The following is a 15,537-nucleotide window of genomic DNA, read 5'->3' as shown; positions in this document are numbered from 1 at the left end:
CAGTAAGCCCAACCACAAACAGTCTAAAGAGACCAATTTAACAGTGTAAAATGACACAAGGCCACTGCAGTCACTGAGCATGAAGTTCAAAGATGGACAAACAAGGAGACAAATATGGGATTTACAAGTTCACAAAGCACTTACGTAAGTCTCAAAAGTTGTCATAGGCTTGCTAGCTATAAGGCCGAAGTGAAATGCTGAGTTTAATGTGAAAAATGGGACAAAAACAAATGAACAGGAAGTTACATGAGATCTTTATGTCTGTTATTCTAATAACTCTTGACTTTTAGCTCTGTTACATCTTCAAACTTGTGATAGGAATATCTAGCTCAAGCTTGATAGATTTTCAACAGTTTTAACAAGCTAATCACCAACTTTGTCTGTTGTTTGCTAGACATGCAGCGCATAATAGGTTATTTGCTAACTATGGGTGTTTAGTGATAAAGCTAGCTTACAATAGGCTAGTTGCTTAGTTTTTTGCCTAACTGTTAAATGGGCTACTCGCTGACTTTGGCGGTAGTTAAGGGCAAGAACGGTAGCTTACAATAGTTTCTAACTTACTCTGAAGATTAGTGCTAGAAAGTTAGCATAGGCTACAGTGGATTAGTTGCTAAGTCTTCATGTCATTAGTTTTAGACAGGTAGTGTTAAATGGGCTAGTTGCTAACTTTCTCTGATGATTAGTGCTAGTTTAGCATAAAGTAGGCTAGTTGCTTAGTTAAGCCATTGGTTTTAGACAGTTAGTGGTATATGGGCTACCTGCTACCTTTGTCTGTAGTTAAGCGGTAGAAAGGCTTACTATAGGCTAGTTGCTCAGTTTGTCTGTCTTTCAGTGCTAGAAATTTAGCATACAATAGGCTAGTTGTGTAGTTTGTATGGTTTTAGCTTTACACAGTAATTGTTAAATCGGCTACTTGCTACCTTTGTCTGTAAGGGCTAGAAAGGTAGCTTACAATAGGCTAGTGGCTAACTTTGTTGGTTGTTTAGTGCTAGAAAGGTAGCTTACAATAGGCTACTGGCTAACAATACCTGTCATTTAGTGCTGTTAGCATACAATAGCCTTTTCAAAACAGTTTCCTGGTGTGGTGGATGTCGTTTGCAGGATGGAAAACCAAAATAATGGGTTGAAGGAGGCTAAAGGAGACTTAATTGCTACATGGACCTGAATGGAACTGCAGAATTTGATAATGTAATAAAGAGCAACAACTTTCATGCTAAACATAATGATTGGATCCTTTGTTAATAGAAGTGGTATTGATTAGAGCAGCTTTAAGGATACACAGAATGCATTTTGGAGTGAGGCGAAAACGGTTCACAAGAAGAACTGCATTCAATTTGGGTTCCTTTCATGCTAAGCTAATAGCTAAATTGAGATAAAACAACGTTTCAAGTAAATGTCCTTGACAACTCTTTTGATCGTCACCAAATGTCTCAAATGCCCACATAAGGGTAAAACTCTTCACAAGCCCTCCTTTCCCCCAATTATCAGTTCTTTTTCTTCTGACCAACAGAACTAATGAACAGTCACACACACCACACAGCCTCTCTTCAATTTACCACCTCTTATCAATCGCCTCCCTTTATCTTTTAGTGCTTTTTTTCTCTCCATCTTAACCCCCCTGCTCCTCTCTCTCCAAAGCTTTTATTTACGAACATCATTTCAGGTTATTTTATCGCTCCCTTCACCCACAGAGGATGGAGGGAAAAAATGGAAAAATAAAAGATGAAAGGATAGATGAGGATGGAGAACAACGCTCAAGGCTGCTGAGGGAGAAATAGATTTTAGGCGAGCAATGAGATTTAAGTGCAAGTCATCAAGCGTGGCTCTGCTTGGCTTTTCTTTCTGTTTTTGTCAAATAGTTTGGTGATATAACGGCGATGTGATCTGAGGAGCGTATCGGAGTGAGATTTCAAGCAGAGTCATTTGATTTAATGAGGTTGAAAGCAGGTCCACAGCCATCGAAGGACCACGGAGGTGTGGGGTTATTCTATTTGTTGCATTTTGTTGTACCACTAGATCACCTTATTTTGACTTCTTTAACTGTGTAATACTGCGACTAGAGGGGCAGGTGGGGGAGCTGGGGCCTTTATTTCACCAATTGCACTGCTAGTTATGATATATGGCCAGCCAAGTCCAGGGGCAAAATGGGAAAAAAAAGTTCTGAATTACACGAGGCAAGCTGTTACGGCTCAATAACCCAGGCCTGTAATCGGCTCACATTTCAAACACACACACTCTCATTCAGACAGCCCCTCGGTTGGGCAGGGATTTTTTTTACGAGGAGGCACACCGCGCGAGGTGATCAGCATATGTTTTGTTGACATAAATTTAAAATTTATTACCGTTGTCAAAAGTGACTGTTGGACAAAGTCGATTATTAACTGAGTAAATGGCCTGAGAGAGTTTTATGTGAACTTGCTTAATGGCTACAGTCAGTCTGTTTCAAATCACCCTCCCTCACCCCCTCCCTGAGCTCCCCCCCCCCCACACACACACTTTGCATCGTCTTTTTCAGAAGCACAACATGAAAGCAGACAGTTACGATGGGATTTGAGAAAAGTGTGCCTGTGTGTGGAGAGAGGTCTATACGAGCTAAATCACTGAGCTGAGACAAAATATTTTAGTATCCTTTTACATATCATTAAACATTGCTGGAGCTGCATCGCAGTATATTATTAGCTCTGCTAAGGCACACAGAGCATTCTGAATACGCCTCTCAAGTGCTGACTGTCGACTAATGTTGCACATCATATTCCTTTATGTTCTGCAGGTGTGTGTGTGTGCACCTTTGACAGTCAAAAATAAAGTGGTATATAAATGGTGGGGTTGCTTACTGGTGTCCAAACTGTAGTGCTGTTAGCTGCTCAGGCTGTTTTCTTTAGCCAATATCAGGCTAGTTGATAGCCATTATTACCAGATGGAATTGGACCATTGCACTTGGCCTGATTTTGGTGGATTATTCATCACAAGTCTGGAATAAATCTGGAAACCAGGCATGCCGGATATAAGCCAGTGCTGGCCTTAGCCACTTGGTTTGCCCCACTTCAGACAGCTTTCTGCCTCTGCAGTATAAGACGAGTGTTACTGTTGTTTATGTCCAATTCTAAAGTCTTTAACTTATCATTAAAATTGCACATTCCCTTTTGACTATTGTTTAATGCCTTTTCTATTTAAAGTTGTAATCTCGAAGATCTCAGTTTTGTTCTCTTTGGCGGCACCTATGGCGATAAACGGTAATTGCGGGAGCACACTTCCCAGATATCCCGCTGACAGTCGCTTTCCTTTTTAGTTTGCCTTCATCTGAGCGTCGAGTTTGTTTCTTTTTCTTTGGATTTTCACTTCTTGTTGAAGTTGTATCTGTAGTCATCCATCTTTTCTTTGTTTGTTCAGCCATAGTAGATTACTGTTTACTCGCAACACTTGCAGAGACCGGAAAAGAGGCCGCTTAGCTCCACCTACCCTCTCTGGCAGACCAACCACTGCTGGCTGATGGAAAACGCGTCACTAACTGGGCACAGACACCCAGTCTGTAACACTGTAATATCAGAGGGCCATAGGCTCAATCACCATTGTGTTTCCTCATTGGGCGATCGATAGTTACTTAACAGACATTTATTGTAGTGAAAATCTTCAAGATTATTACTTTAAATTATCCTGCTTTTTACTTTGTTTCCTATTTCTAACTCCATTTCTATATTTCCTGTTTGTAGTAAAGACTCCAGCACCAGTTCCTCGCATGTGTAAACCTACTTGGAAATTATCCTGCTATTCCGATGCCATAAAAGGGTCTCATTTTTGTTTCAGTACAACAGCCGTCCAAGAGTCCCAAACCTTCCCTTTAACAGACTGAGCGGCCATTAAAGGTGCCGTTACCGTTCTGTTGAACATCAAGTAATGTGCTGTTTCAGTGGGTAGTGCCAGCTATTGCACTTAAATTTACCACACTCTCAGCTAGGAACATACACACGGCACTTTGCTCATCAGCACTACATTTACGGTGAAAAAAACATGGCATGGCTTCCCCTTCTAGAGGCCTTAATAAGTCCATCCATACCTTATCAGTGCTCTGTCTGGGGGGCACAATGGTCAGATTGAGGAGGGACACAAAAGGCCTTTGAAAGGCTTTGTGCGCCGTGTGTGTTGTGTTGAGGTTTACCGCTCGCAGGTCTTTTCCCCTTATCGGAGTGAAAGTGTGCGAGTACATCAACCTATGATCCTTAAAGGAATGAATCCTGCTCCGTCCCTTTGTCCAGGCTGTTTGTCTATTTTGGTGGATAACTCGTTAAAGACAATTACTGTGAGCTGTTTTTTAATCCACCTAAAACCCTGATGTAAACTTTTTGTTTAGCAGCAGTAGCCTTAATAGACGAGAATGCAACGCAGCTGTAAGGCAATTTATCTAACTTTATGTGTAGCCGACAGCAGCTTGATCTAATTTGATGCCTATAATGCAATGCCTGCTTTTGATTTATGCAGCCAATTCAGATTGTACCGCTATAAATTGACACCTAACAGTGCAAGAGTGTTGTTTCCTTTTTCAGTTGTGTTCCTTTCTATCTCTTTTTGGCTTTTAAGTATCCCTCTTTTCCTTTTGGGGGCATTTGGCATTTATAAAGCCTTTTAATTACTCCCTGCTTGCCAAAAGTCTGTCATTGTGCCTTTAGTTTCCAGGGTCTCTCCACAAATTCAAACCACCACAGCGGCCAGGACTTCTTTAGCTCAAGCGCAGTTTTTTTTACCACCCTTCCTGTCAGGCTTCAAGGATGTTTTGCAGCAATTAATTGTCACTAAAGTCATCCCAGACTTCATTGCTTAATAATTCCTGCAGCCACTGCCGTAAGAAACGCTATAATCTCTCTCCGTCTGTCTCGGTCTCATCCCCGCTCCGTCTCTCCCTCCGTACCCCTCCTGAGGCACAAAAGAGAGCTGTAAATCAATTTGCATTCGACATCTGACATCAATCAGTCATGTTTTGGGAGAGTGGCACCACCTCCTCCTCTGCGGCTTTGTTGAGAGACGCCGAGATGGATGGCTGTCATCTCGCCCAAGTTGAGCAGATCTCTTATCAAGGGCATTGTTTCCCAAAGAATGCCTCGTTTTGTCTGCCAGAAGCTTATACTCACCTGAAAATAGAATCCGGCACTTGTCCTGTGCAGTTTGGGGCGTATTCTCAGTGCAAATCTAGAAACATGCCGTCAACCCAAAGCTTGTCATTACCAGTGATGTTTTTAACCACTTTTTATCGTCTTTATTTGACCTGCATTATTTTCAAAAGGATTTTTTTTAGCAGCAACGTGTGAAAGTGCAACCGCTCTGAAAGATTAAAAGTGCACAATCTGAAACGGCACCAACGTGACAAACAATCATTACAATCGAGGGCGTGTGCGCCTTTGTCTGTCTCAGCCAAGGTGAGGTATTTGAAGTTCTCGGGAGCTTCAAGGCACTGTGGCAGTTGTTTGGCAATTCTTGTCACCTTAATTGCTTTAGAGCACTTTCAGATATCTCTCAAGAATAATACGCTTTGTGCTGAGCCGAGGGGTCTTTGAGGATTTCGTAACAGAGAGAGTCGTGAGGGCAGACTTTGTGTTGTCAGATGTTATTTAGTTACCTAACCTTCAAGGCCTTTACCACATAATCAAATATTGAACCTTAGTCTTGTCTGACCTTGTGCACTTAAACTACGTTAGAGCCTAATGACTGTCTATTTGGGGACAGACAATTCATTGCCGATCAGATCCGGCTTCCAGCTACACATCACCTTTTTAGATTAGAGAGCGGCAATCAAAAAGTGGCCCATAAATGGTTCATAACACTAAGTAGCTGTCTTGTGTGTTTGCCTGAATAAATCATTGTATTTCTCTTTATAGCTCTTTATCCATCTGCAGCACTTGAGATGGAGGGAGTTGATAATGCCTCTGCTTGAATAGCATCTTGTGATTTACAGCCTGAGTCATGGTCTGCTGCTCCCTGCAGAAGAAAATGTGTGGTTTGTCGGACGCCTTGTTACACTGATGGTTATTGTTATGTGCTGATGTTATGATTGATGGAGAGGGGCATTTTCTATCAGATTGCAGAAGGACAAACCTTTGTTGGTTCAAAAAAAAGAGCCACTGTGTTCTGAACACCGACGTCTAATTGAGTGAAGTGTGTGCGCATTAAGCTCCGCCGGGTTAAAAAGCTGTTGAGTTAAACAGGATCCAGACAATAAAATGTGTGTTTCTGTCTTTGTCAACAGGAAGATGCACAGTGGCATGAAGACCTACGGCTGCGAGCTGTGTGGGAAGAGCTTCCTGGACAGCCTCCGTCTACGGATGCATTTGCTGTCTCACTCAGGTAAGGAAACCAAGCCAACCCAAAGACGCACAACCACATATACCCTGATTCACGTAGGTAGCAGCACCTCCTGGGTTCACTGTTCGTCATTGGGACTGAGTTTTAATCATCTTTCACACTAAGTGTCGACGTTTACATTTTGGTTTCACTACTCTTAAAGAGTCAAAGTATTAAACCAGGGTTCATTTTGGCAGCTGTTTTAGATTTAGTCTTCAGTCAAAAATGCTTCTTACTTTTAGTCATGTTTTAGTTTCATTCATTTCATTTTTACCATTTACAGTTTTAGTCTACTTTAAGTCGATGAAAACTCCAAACATTTTAGTCCAGTTTTCATCGATAAAAAGTTGTTTTCTCTCTTGAGAGAATACGACCTCCCCTCCCGTCTCCCTCTTCTCACTTCTCACTTTTTACCTGTTTGCTTCAGGTAAAATTAAGACTTTGAATTTCAGCAGATCACTCATACAGTAAAAGAACGATGAGGACACCTCATCTAAAGTTTACTTTTCATCACTGCTTCTCAATTAAACAAACTGACTGAAGCAGAAGGCCGATGATCGCTCCTGTTTGTGAGGAAGAAGCGTCACATGACGCGTAAAACGCCCCTTTTTCTGTGAGCGTGCTCAGAGCCTGAAGCAGGAAGTCTGGGCTAATACAGAAAGTTCACAACCACCTTTGTGTTGCCTGTCATCCAACTGGGTTACCCAGCCACAGGAATGCATTGTTTGTATTTTGACAGACCGATTAGACGCATTGTGGGGGAAAATGTGCATTCTGAATGTCCGACAGCCGATCACTGCTTTTAGTCCCGTCACGAAAAACAAAACATGCGTGTCTTCAGAGTTTTTATTATCAAAGATCTATTTTTAGCTCGAACATTTGTCGTTATTATTATCTTAACAGAATTAACACCGTATTAAACAAAATAAAGTGAATGATTTTAAAGTGAAAATCACTGTTAAGCAGCTCCTTCAACGATTCTGCACCTAGTTAACACAACGTAACATCTCTTACGACACTTTAAATGCCACCATTCATTTAATTACATAATACATTATAACATCACTTCTTTGATGTTCACATCCGTCTGTGTTTACAGCTTCATCTCCATCCAATTGGAACTTTGCCAAAATGAAAAATAAAACCAGACCTGATGTTCACTGTGATACAGTGTTGACGTCAGCAGAGCCGTCGCCAAGATTTCATAAGTACTGAGGTCTAAGAGTCCAAATTCCCCCAGTACAACCCAACCCATAAAAATATTTTAAAAGCCACAAAAGTTGTTTTATAATAATGATTAATATGTTTGTTTCATGCTATCAGAATCAGAAATACTTTATTTATCCCCGGGGGGAAATTAGGGCGTCACAGTTGCTTCAATATACGGAGAAGCATGAAAAAATATGAGTGAGAAATATGTCAAATATGTGCATTATCTCTACATCTGTAAAAGTTGGTTTTGATGTTTTTAAAGGGGGCGTGTCTTTTAAATATATTCTCATATTTTGCATGAATTTCACATTGTTTATTGTTCACAGTGAAAAAGTGAAAACTGCATAATTCTGTGATTTTCCAGAGTGACATGTTTAAAATGGTCGCCTCTGAAATGGGCCGTTCAGAACAGCTGCAGGTTTCTATGTAGAAACTTGCTTTGGCTGAACTCGACCAATCGTCATTCAGCGTCATTCACCTCAGGCTGCCTTCTTGCACCAGCTTGTAGTCATTGTCAAGATTCACGCTTACCATTCTGATACCTCCTGGCGATTCTGGCTCGTACATATAAGGCCGAATAACCGATCCTAGAGCAGCCATGTTTTCTACAACTGTGGAGTGACAGTGCAGTGCGGCCACTCCCCCAAATCAGCCAATCGTGGCTAAGGTCTGACCTTTGAAACGTTTCAGGAGGAAGGAGAGGCTCTGAAAAATAATTAAATTAAAATATGTATACAATTTTTAAACGAAACAAACCAACGTGATTCAAAAACAGAATAATAGAAACTTGATTGCATAGCTAAAATATGTCCTCTTTAAAAGTCTATGTTTCCATATAGATGCTTAAAACCTGGCTAAACACAAGCACAGCCCTTTTAAAGAGCGCACATTTACACTCTTACACCCTGAAGTAAGGCCTGACTTAAGCCTTTCCTCTTGCATCTCACAGGTCAGGTTTATTTACAGTAGTCATTTTTGAAGTTCCAGCAGCTTGAGAGCTGAACAGAGGGATGACCTGCCTTACATCTGCTTTATCTCCCTATAAATACACTAGTTTTGCATTTGTGAATGTGGAGCGTAACCCAGTTCCAGTGATTTGTGGATTAAATAACTGTGCAGCCCAGCGGAGCTCAGCAGCTGTGGGAAACTTAACCAAAGAGGTGCCTGCACATCGTCATCCTGTCATCCGACACCTCGGTGACATTCGAGGTCTGAGAGGCAGCCACAAGTCAGAACACAGGACACATTGATTGGTCCGGTGTGACACTGTTGCACCCACCCTCAAACACACACATAAGCGCACACACACCCCTGCAGACCCTGTGCTCTGAGCCTACTTAGCGCAGCACTGTTTTAATGGCATGAACCGTCTTTTATAGGCAGCAAAGAGCTCCGCGCTCTAAGGCCCTAAGTGCAGATGGTTTATTGAGACACTGTAAAAGCCATGGGACCTCTGAGGGAACCCCTTCTGCACACACACGCACACACACACACACCCTAAATCCACATGTTGACGTTGGCCCAGAAAATGAGCCCTCTGTTTGGTACCCTGCACGTTCTCCAATGAGACACATTCAAGTGTCTGGATGTCGAGTTGGCGTTATTGTTGTTGTCAGTATTTGTTCCCCAGAATCACTGTCAGTGTGCACAAAACGATAATTGCCAGGATCATTTGTTTGCACGTTTCTCACCCAAACTTAAACAACGACTGAGATGGATGCTGACACCCTCGCCTATGTTGTGACAAAGATGAATGACAAACTCACGCTGAGCCAGTGAATGCGGCTCGGCACACAACGCAGCGTGTCAAAAACAGAAGCAGCTCAGAGGAAATATTCACTGTTTATTTTAAAATTATAGCCCATTTTCACAGTCCCTGCTGCAAACACACGCTCCCCCCCTCTCACTCACATGTCAGCGCAGGAAACACAGAAGCTCTGTCACAGAAACATATCAGATACTGAATGTTTTAGGGATGTGGTGGGCATCATCTGAGCTTCCTCACACTCTGCCCTGTTTGGTGTGTGATCATCACATTAGGCAATTCACTGGTTAAAGCAAACATGAAGCCACGAAAAAGTGGAAGCAGAGGGCGAGTCGTTCAGACCGAGCTTGTGCTTTGTATTTTACCAATTCTGTACTGTATCATTTCTCATTGTAGACGCTGTAGTGGTCATATTTATAACAGGAATCATGTAAGGCCAGCGCTCAAAGGTAAACAGTAAATTGACCGCACTTATATCTGACCACTGAAAGCTGCTTCTACACTACATGTCACATTCACCCATTCACACACTGATGGCAGAGGCTGCTACGTAAAGAACCCAACTGTCAATCAGTCATCAAATTCACGCACCGTCGACTATGCCACCAGAAGCAATTTGGGGTTCAGTGTCTTGCCCAAGGACTCTTAGTCAGGAATCGAACCCCCAACCTTCCAATTGGGAGACAACCCACTCTACCAATGAGCCACAGCCCTGATCCAACATCACCTGATATCTCTGTTGTAAGTGGTAAATGGACGCTTGCTATGCTATGCCCATCTCCAATCACACATCGAATAGGCTCAGGGGCAACTTGGGGTTCAGCGTCTTGCCCAAGGACACTTTGACAGTCAGGGATTGAACCGCCAACTTTCTGATTGAGAGACAACCACTAAGGCGCAGCCGTCTTACAGAACACCATTCAGCACGGCCTGCTTCTAATTACTGTATTTGAATTAAACACAAGATACTTGTGCCCTAATGATACGGATTAGCGCTCAGTGAATAAACCCCTCCCCTTGTGCCCTCATCCCAACACTTATTATTAACCTAACCTACAACTGCAACCCAAGCAGCAATGCCAACTTCAACACACCCAGGCTCCGTTCATGCAAGTATCGATAACGCTGATACTACCTACCCTACTACGTGGGTTTTAATGGCCCCCACAACTCAAGCTTGTAGTTAGTTGTAGAACAGCAGTTGTAATGATAATCATAGCAGCAAAAGCTCTACTAGAGGTATTGAAAGTTGTCCAAACAACAGTCAGAAGGAGGTTAATGATTAATATTAGCAGCAGTAAATGGTGATAACAGCAGTAATAGTAAATAGCATTTAACTAACATAACACAGATAGTCAGAGAAAGCCTTGAGAGGCCTCTTTCTTTAATCTTCTATTATTCTCCGCTGTATTTTAGGAGACAAATATTTGGATCATCACATTTATATCAGTGTGGGTTGTGCATTTAGCAGGTTGAGTGAGCATGTAACCGAGCTGACGTGAGCAAAAACTAAGCTTGATGAAAGAGCGGTAACCCCGGTAATTTAAAGTGACAAAACATGTCACAGACTTAAAGATATAAGACATGCTAAGTGCTGCCTTTAGCCACACGGACAAAGAAAATCAATGAATGGTTTCATATGTTGTCATCTTTCCTTTTCTTAAGTGCCCGACAGTATTTACCAATCATTTCTTCTCTTAGTGAAACCCATTGCAGAGGCTCAAACTGAAATCTAATGTTTCCTGTTTCATCCTGAGGAGCGGTTGTGATTTAGTTTCCAGAAGAGGTGAGGCATAAGGAAGGAGAAGGCTCACAGGTACATCAGTGTTTGGGATTTTAAGACCAGAGAGATCACGAGTACTTTTGAATAAAGATCACGAGTGTGAAAAATGATTTGGATCACAGTCAGAACAGGCCTCGTGCTGAGATACACTCAGCTTCTCATTAGCTGGATTTCCAACAGAAAGTAGTTCATTTGAGAATCTTCTGAGATATCAACAGGTTAATAATAACTGACAATGTGTCCCCATTGACATGAGGTGAAAACTGTGTTGATGGGAGATCAAATGGAAAAAAGAGAACATTGAAAACTCGAGGAAGAACCACAAACTCCACCTTGAGAGAGGCAACCGAGCGGAAGATGTGGGCAGTGTATTTTTAGCAACAGTGGCAGCAAGTGCACAAACTTTTTTCTTTGCTTCTCTTTTCTCCTCTTTCCGAGCGGGGCTGTGTTGACGCACGACATCAACCGGCACTGTTACACACATCAGTGTTGATTCATAGCCGCTTTGGTCTGGCGTAAAAGGCAAGACAAGCGCTTCTGTGGAGACGAGCGACGGTTAGGGAAGAGACAGCGCCGAGGCAAAGCTGCTTTGATACTTTTTGTTGCCTTTTTCTCCCCCTCATCCACCTCCACCTCCACCGTTTGACTTTCAAGGTTTTTTCTCGCGTCTCGATTTTTATCGCTTCTTCTCTGTAATGATGACACTTCACCAAGTCCCCAAACCCTCAACCTCAGCCCCTCCTCCCCATCCTCCTCCTCCTCCTCCTCTGCTGCCGCCATCATCCTTCAGCTTCAGAAGCGACAGAATATTGTGGAGATGAAGCGAGAGAGTGGAGAGGCTTTTTGGTATGCGCAGCGTGTCGTGGATGTGGAGCGTATCAGACGCCGCCGCCACTGCTGCTGCTGCTCCCTCCCTCCCCTCTGCTTTCCACTCCGTCTCTCACTCTCTGTCTGTCTCTCTGTCCTTCTATCTGTCTATCTGTCTGTCTGCGCTTGTTGTACAGAGCAGTTGGCGGCTCGCCAGTCTGGGCTGCCTGCCACCTCTGAGGGTACAGTATGTACAGTCTACCTTGTGCCAGCTATTTATTTTTTTTCTCTCGTCTGTCTCAGTCCTCTCTCCACGTTTTTTTTTTTTTTTTAATCTCCGCCTGACGTTCAGTGTTTGACAGCGTTTGCTGAGCCAAAGCCTGCAGATGGGGGTTCAAGCAGGGTGGAGAGCGGTGACTCAGCCCCTTTTGGGTGCAAATTGAGGTCCTACATGTTGTTTGCTTTAAATTACAGGAGCATTATCACACTGCTGACGGACGATAATCCCTTTACTTTGTATTATTTGACCAATTTAATGCAAATATATTACCCCAAATACTTTCTTTGACCCCACATTTGATTTGGCTCCAGTCCTAAAATAGCACTTAAACCACAATAAAACCCAGGGAGAGTCAAAACTTTCTTTTTTTGTTCCTGTTGAATGTTGAATAGTCTTACTGACTTGTTCTTTTGTTCCTAAAAGGTTTACACAAAATACTCCAGAAAACAAAAAGGTCAAAAGGTTAAAAGGGAGGAGAGTAAACTTTCACAATCTTGTCTTAAAGTAAAAGAGTCAGTTTGGCTTCTGTCCTTAAAACTTTGTAGCATTAGTCCTTATATAAACTGTATCCAGCATAAATCAAAACTTGACACAAGACTCATTTCAGCTCAAGCTTCAAACAGTGTAGTTGTAATTCATCGTCCAAAAACGACACGTCAGTCAAACAGCGTTTAATCCCCAGATACAAAAGTGATCTGCTTTTTCCTTGTCTTTTAAATCAACCACAATTAGTCAGTGAAACTGTGTGTGTATTCGTGTGTGTGCTGAGGCCGATCAAACATGACCAGACCGGACTGATATGATTCACAGTTCCTTCTCCGAGCGAGCCGGTGCAGCGTAACAAGATTACCAATAAGACTCTCCCAGCATCGCCATCTCTGTTACCACCAACTTTTCATCTCTCTGCCTTTATAGCTTAAGAGGCCTAATCCTCTGTTTACAGTATGGATACGTCGTGAAGAGTTCCTGGATTAGCCCACTGACTGTGCGTGTGCTTATGTGCGTGATTGTGTGAGAAAATAAATCTATATTATTCAGGGAGCAGTGGCAGACTGAGTGCCTTGCTCCAGGGCTCAAAGTGTACTGATAATGTGTCGCCGATCAGTAATTGGAACATAATGGCTATTCAAGTATAGATCCCCTGGATTTACCTGCCTTTATACTGCTGCATGTGTCCTTAACTTCACTGTTTATTCATGTTACGTATGTGCAGCACCTGTGTAAAGACTTTTAGGTGACAGATCTTCAAATGAACCAGTTAATTAAAGATGTTTACACTCTGCAAACAAAACTTGCAGGGATTAAAAAGGACATTGTCCGAGTGGCTCAGGCCCAAAATTGCAAATCATAGAACATTTTATCATTTTAATAAAGTTTAACAACAGCTAGATCCAATTACTCTTAAGCCAAAGATATGCATGTTTTTAACTATGTGTTTTCTGCAGCACGTTCCCTGCATCTGTTCGGAGCGTCGGCTGTGCTCTTCGCGAGATGCAGTATGCACATGAACGGTAGGGGCAGTGTAGAGGCAGAGGGGATGTGAACGGGTCAACACAGCAGCAGGATTTAGGATTTTATTGGGATCCTGGGGTCCACACAAATCATAAAAAAACATGACAACAGATACTTACAGACGGAACATCCACATGAATTAAAAATCATGTGGGACAGTAAGACACAGACAAAACAAAATAACAAGATCCACAGGAAATAAAAACCAGAGAAAGTGACAACAAAGTTCTGAAGAAGAGCTGATAGACGAAGTCCACAATTATCCACATCTGTACGGTGTGTCAATGCCTCTGCACAGCAACAAACAACAGCTGGAGACAGAAAAGTTCCATTTTAGAAGTCGACGTGAAAACCTGCAAAACTAAATGGAAACAAGCTCGGGACCGCTACGTCCGTGCACGGAGGAACATGTTGGAGAAACGGAGAGGAGATTTTTTTTTGGATTTTCACTAATTTTTGAAGTTGTATCTGTAGTCGTCAATCTTTTCTTTGTTTGTTCAGCCATAGTAGATTACTGTTTACTCTCAACACTTGCAGAGAGCGGAAAAGCAGCCGCTTAGCTCCGCCTACCCTCTCTGGCAGACCAACCACTGCTGGCTGATGGAAAACGCATCACTAACTGGGCGGCAGACACCCAGTCTGTAATACTGCAAATGCAAAGGCTTTCATCACTGGGCCATAGGCTCAATCACCATTGTGTTACCTCATTCGGCGACAGATAGTGAATTAACAGACATTTATTTAAATGAAAATAGCATAATAGCATAGCCGAGTTCATGACGCAGCTGGTTGTGTACGCTAACGCATGGTTAAAAAGCAAGAATATCTCTGTTCCTTCCTGCAGGAAAAACCTTACGGGAGATGCAGCTGGTCTTCAGCCATCAAACTCACAGCTTACCCACAATAATCTCCTAGCCTATACATTATTGATGGAAACATGACTGTGCATGCTAATCTCCTAGCATTTCCTGTCATAAGCTAGCACTGTGCACTGCTGTGTCACCCAGGCCTCATCAGTTTGGTACGCCTGTGTTTGGTTTGTGTGTTAGTCAGCCGGTACAGTGTCTAACCAGAGCGTTCAGAATAGCATCTCTGACCAGCCTGGAGAGAGTTTTACGACACCTCAGCTTGTAGCATAGCATTACATGTTCCCTGCTGGGTGAGCTTTTTGGGGTTGAGTGCTAAAAAGGAAAAGCTGGGATTGTTGTGTTACGTAAAGCAGTGATGCACCAGTGGTTGTATTAGAAGAAGACACTGCAAAACAATATTTTGTGTGTATAAAAATAGCAAAAAGGGATGAAACAGAGATGGAGAGCTGAATAAAGGAGATGATGTCCAAAAAATTAAAGATAAACAAACAATCAAAAGGATTTAAAGAGAGAAATGCGTGTTATATACACTAAATGTTACAGGCTCAAAGTGTCACTGTGCCATTTTATTGTTTATATGTTGTCCTACAATGTGTTTGACCTCAACAGCACACATTAAGTAACATTATCTGAATATGCCAGAGCTAGCCAAAAGTCTAGTTTCCCTGCTGTCCTTCACCAGATGTTCGTCTTGGCTGCCTAAAATTAAAAGCTTTGTTCCAATCTGATCCCAATCACTGTGGGAGTGAAATGCCCACGTAAACGTCCAGAGCGTTTATATGAGGGGAAAAATGCAAAGAATTTGGACATGCACAGTGCGAGGCGCGAGGGCTGCGTTCCCACTGCTCTTTGTCTGCGTCTCTCTCCTCCATGGCGTTTGTTTGGCTGTGTTGCTGTCGGCTGGGTCGGCTGTTTTGGCGTCGTGCCGCCTCTTCCCTCACACTGATGACGACATATTTGTGCCGGCAGGTCTGGATGT

At 42.6% G+C, this 15,537-nt stretch overlaps 1 protein-coding gene across 1 annotated transcript in view; it reads left to right on the top strand.

Annotated features, from left to right (window-relative positions):
• The window catches only part of zbtb16a (zinc finger and BTB domain containing 16a), a 165,934-nt gene that overhangs the window by 56,631 nt on the left and 93,766 nt on the right, over positions 1-15,537 (top strand). Inside the window, exon 3 of the mRNA XM_069673198.1 lies at positions 6,236-6,333. Coding sequence (XP_069529299.1) covers positions 6,236-6,333 — 98 coding nt within the window. The remainder of the gene's footprint in view (positions 1-6,235; positions 6,334-15,537) is intronic.

Source organism: Semicossyphus pulcher, unplaced genomic scaffold, assembly GCF_022749685.1.
Source record: "Semicossyphus pulcher isolate SPU_LCO1_2020_fin unplaced genomic scaffold, fSemPul1.0.p SCAF_10, whole genome shotgun sequence".
In the NCBI taxonomy this organism is placed as follows: Eukaryota; Metazoa; Chordata; class Actinopteri; order Labriformes; family Labridae; genus Semicossyphus; species Semicossyphus pulcher.
The sequence above is the reverse complement of the archived record's forward strand: the minus strand, read 5'-3'. Positions and strand labels throughout refer to the sequence as shown.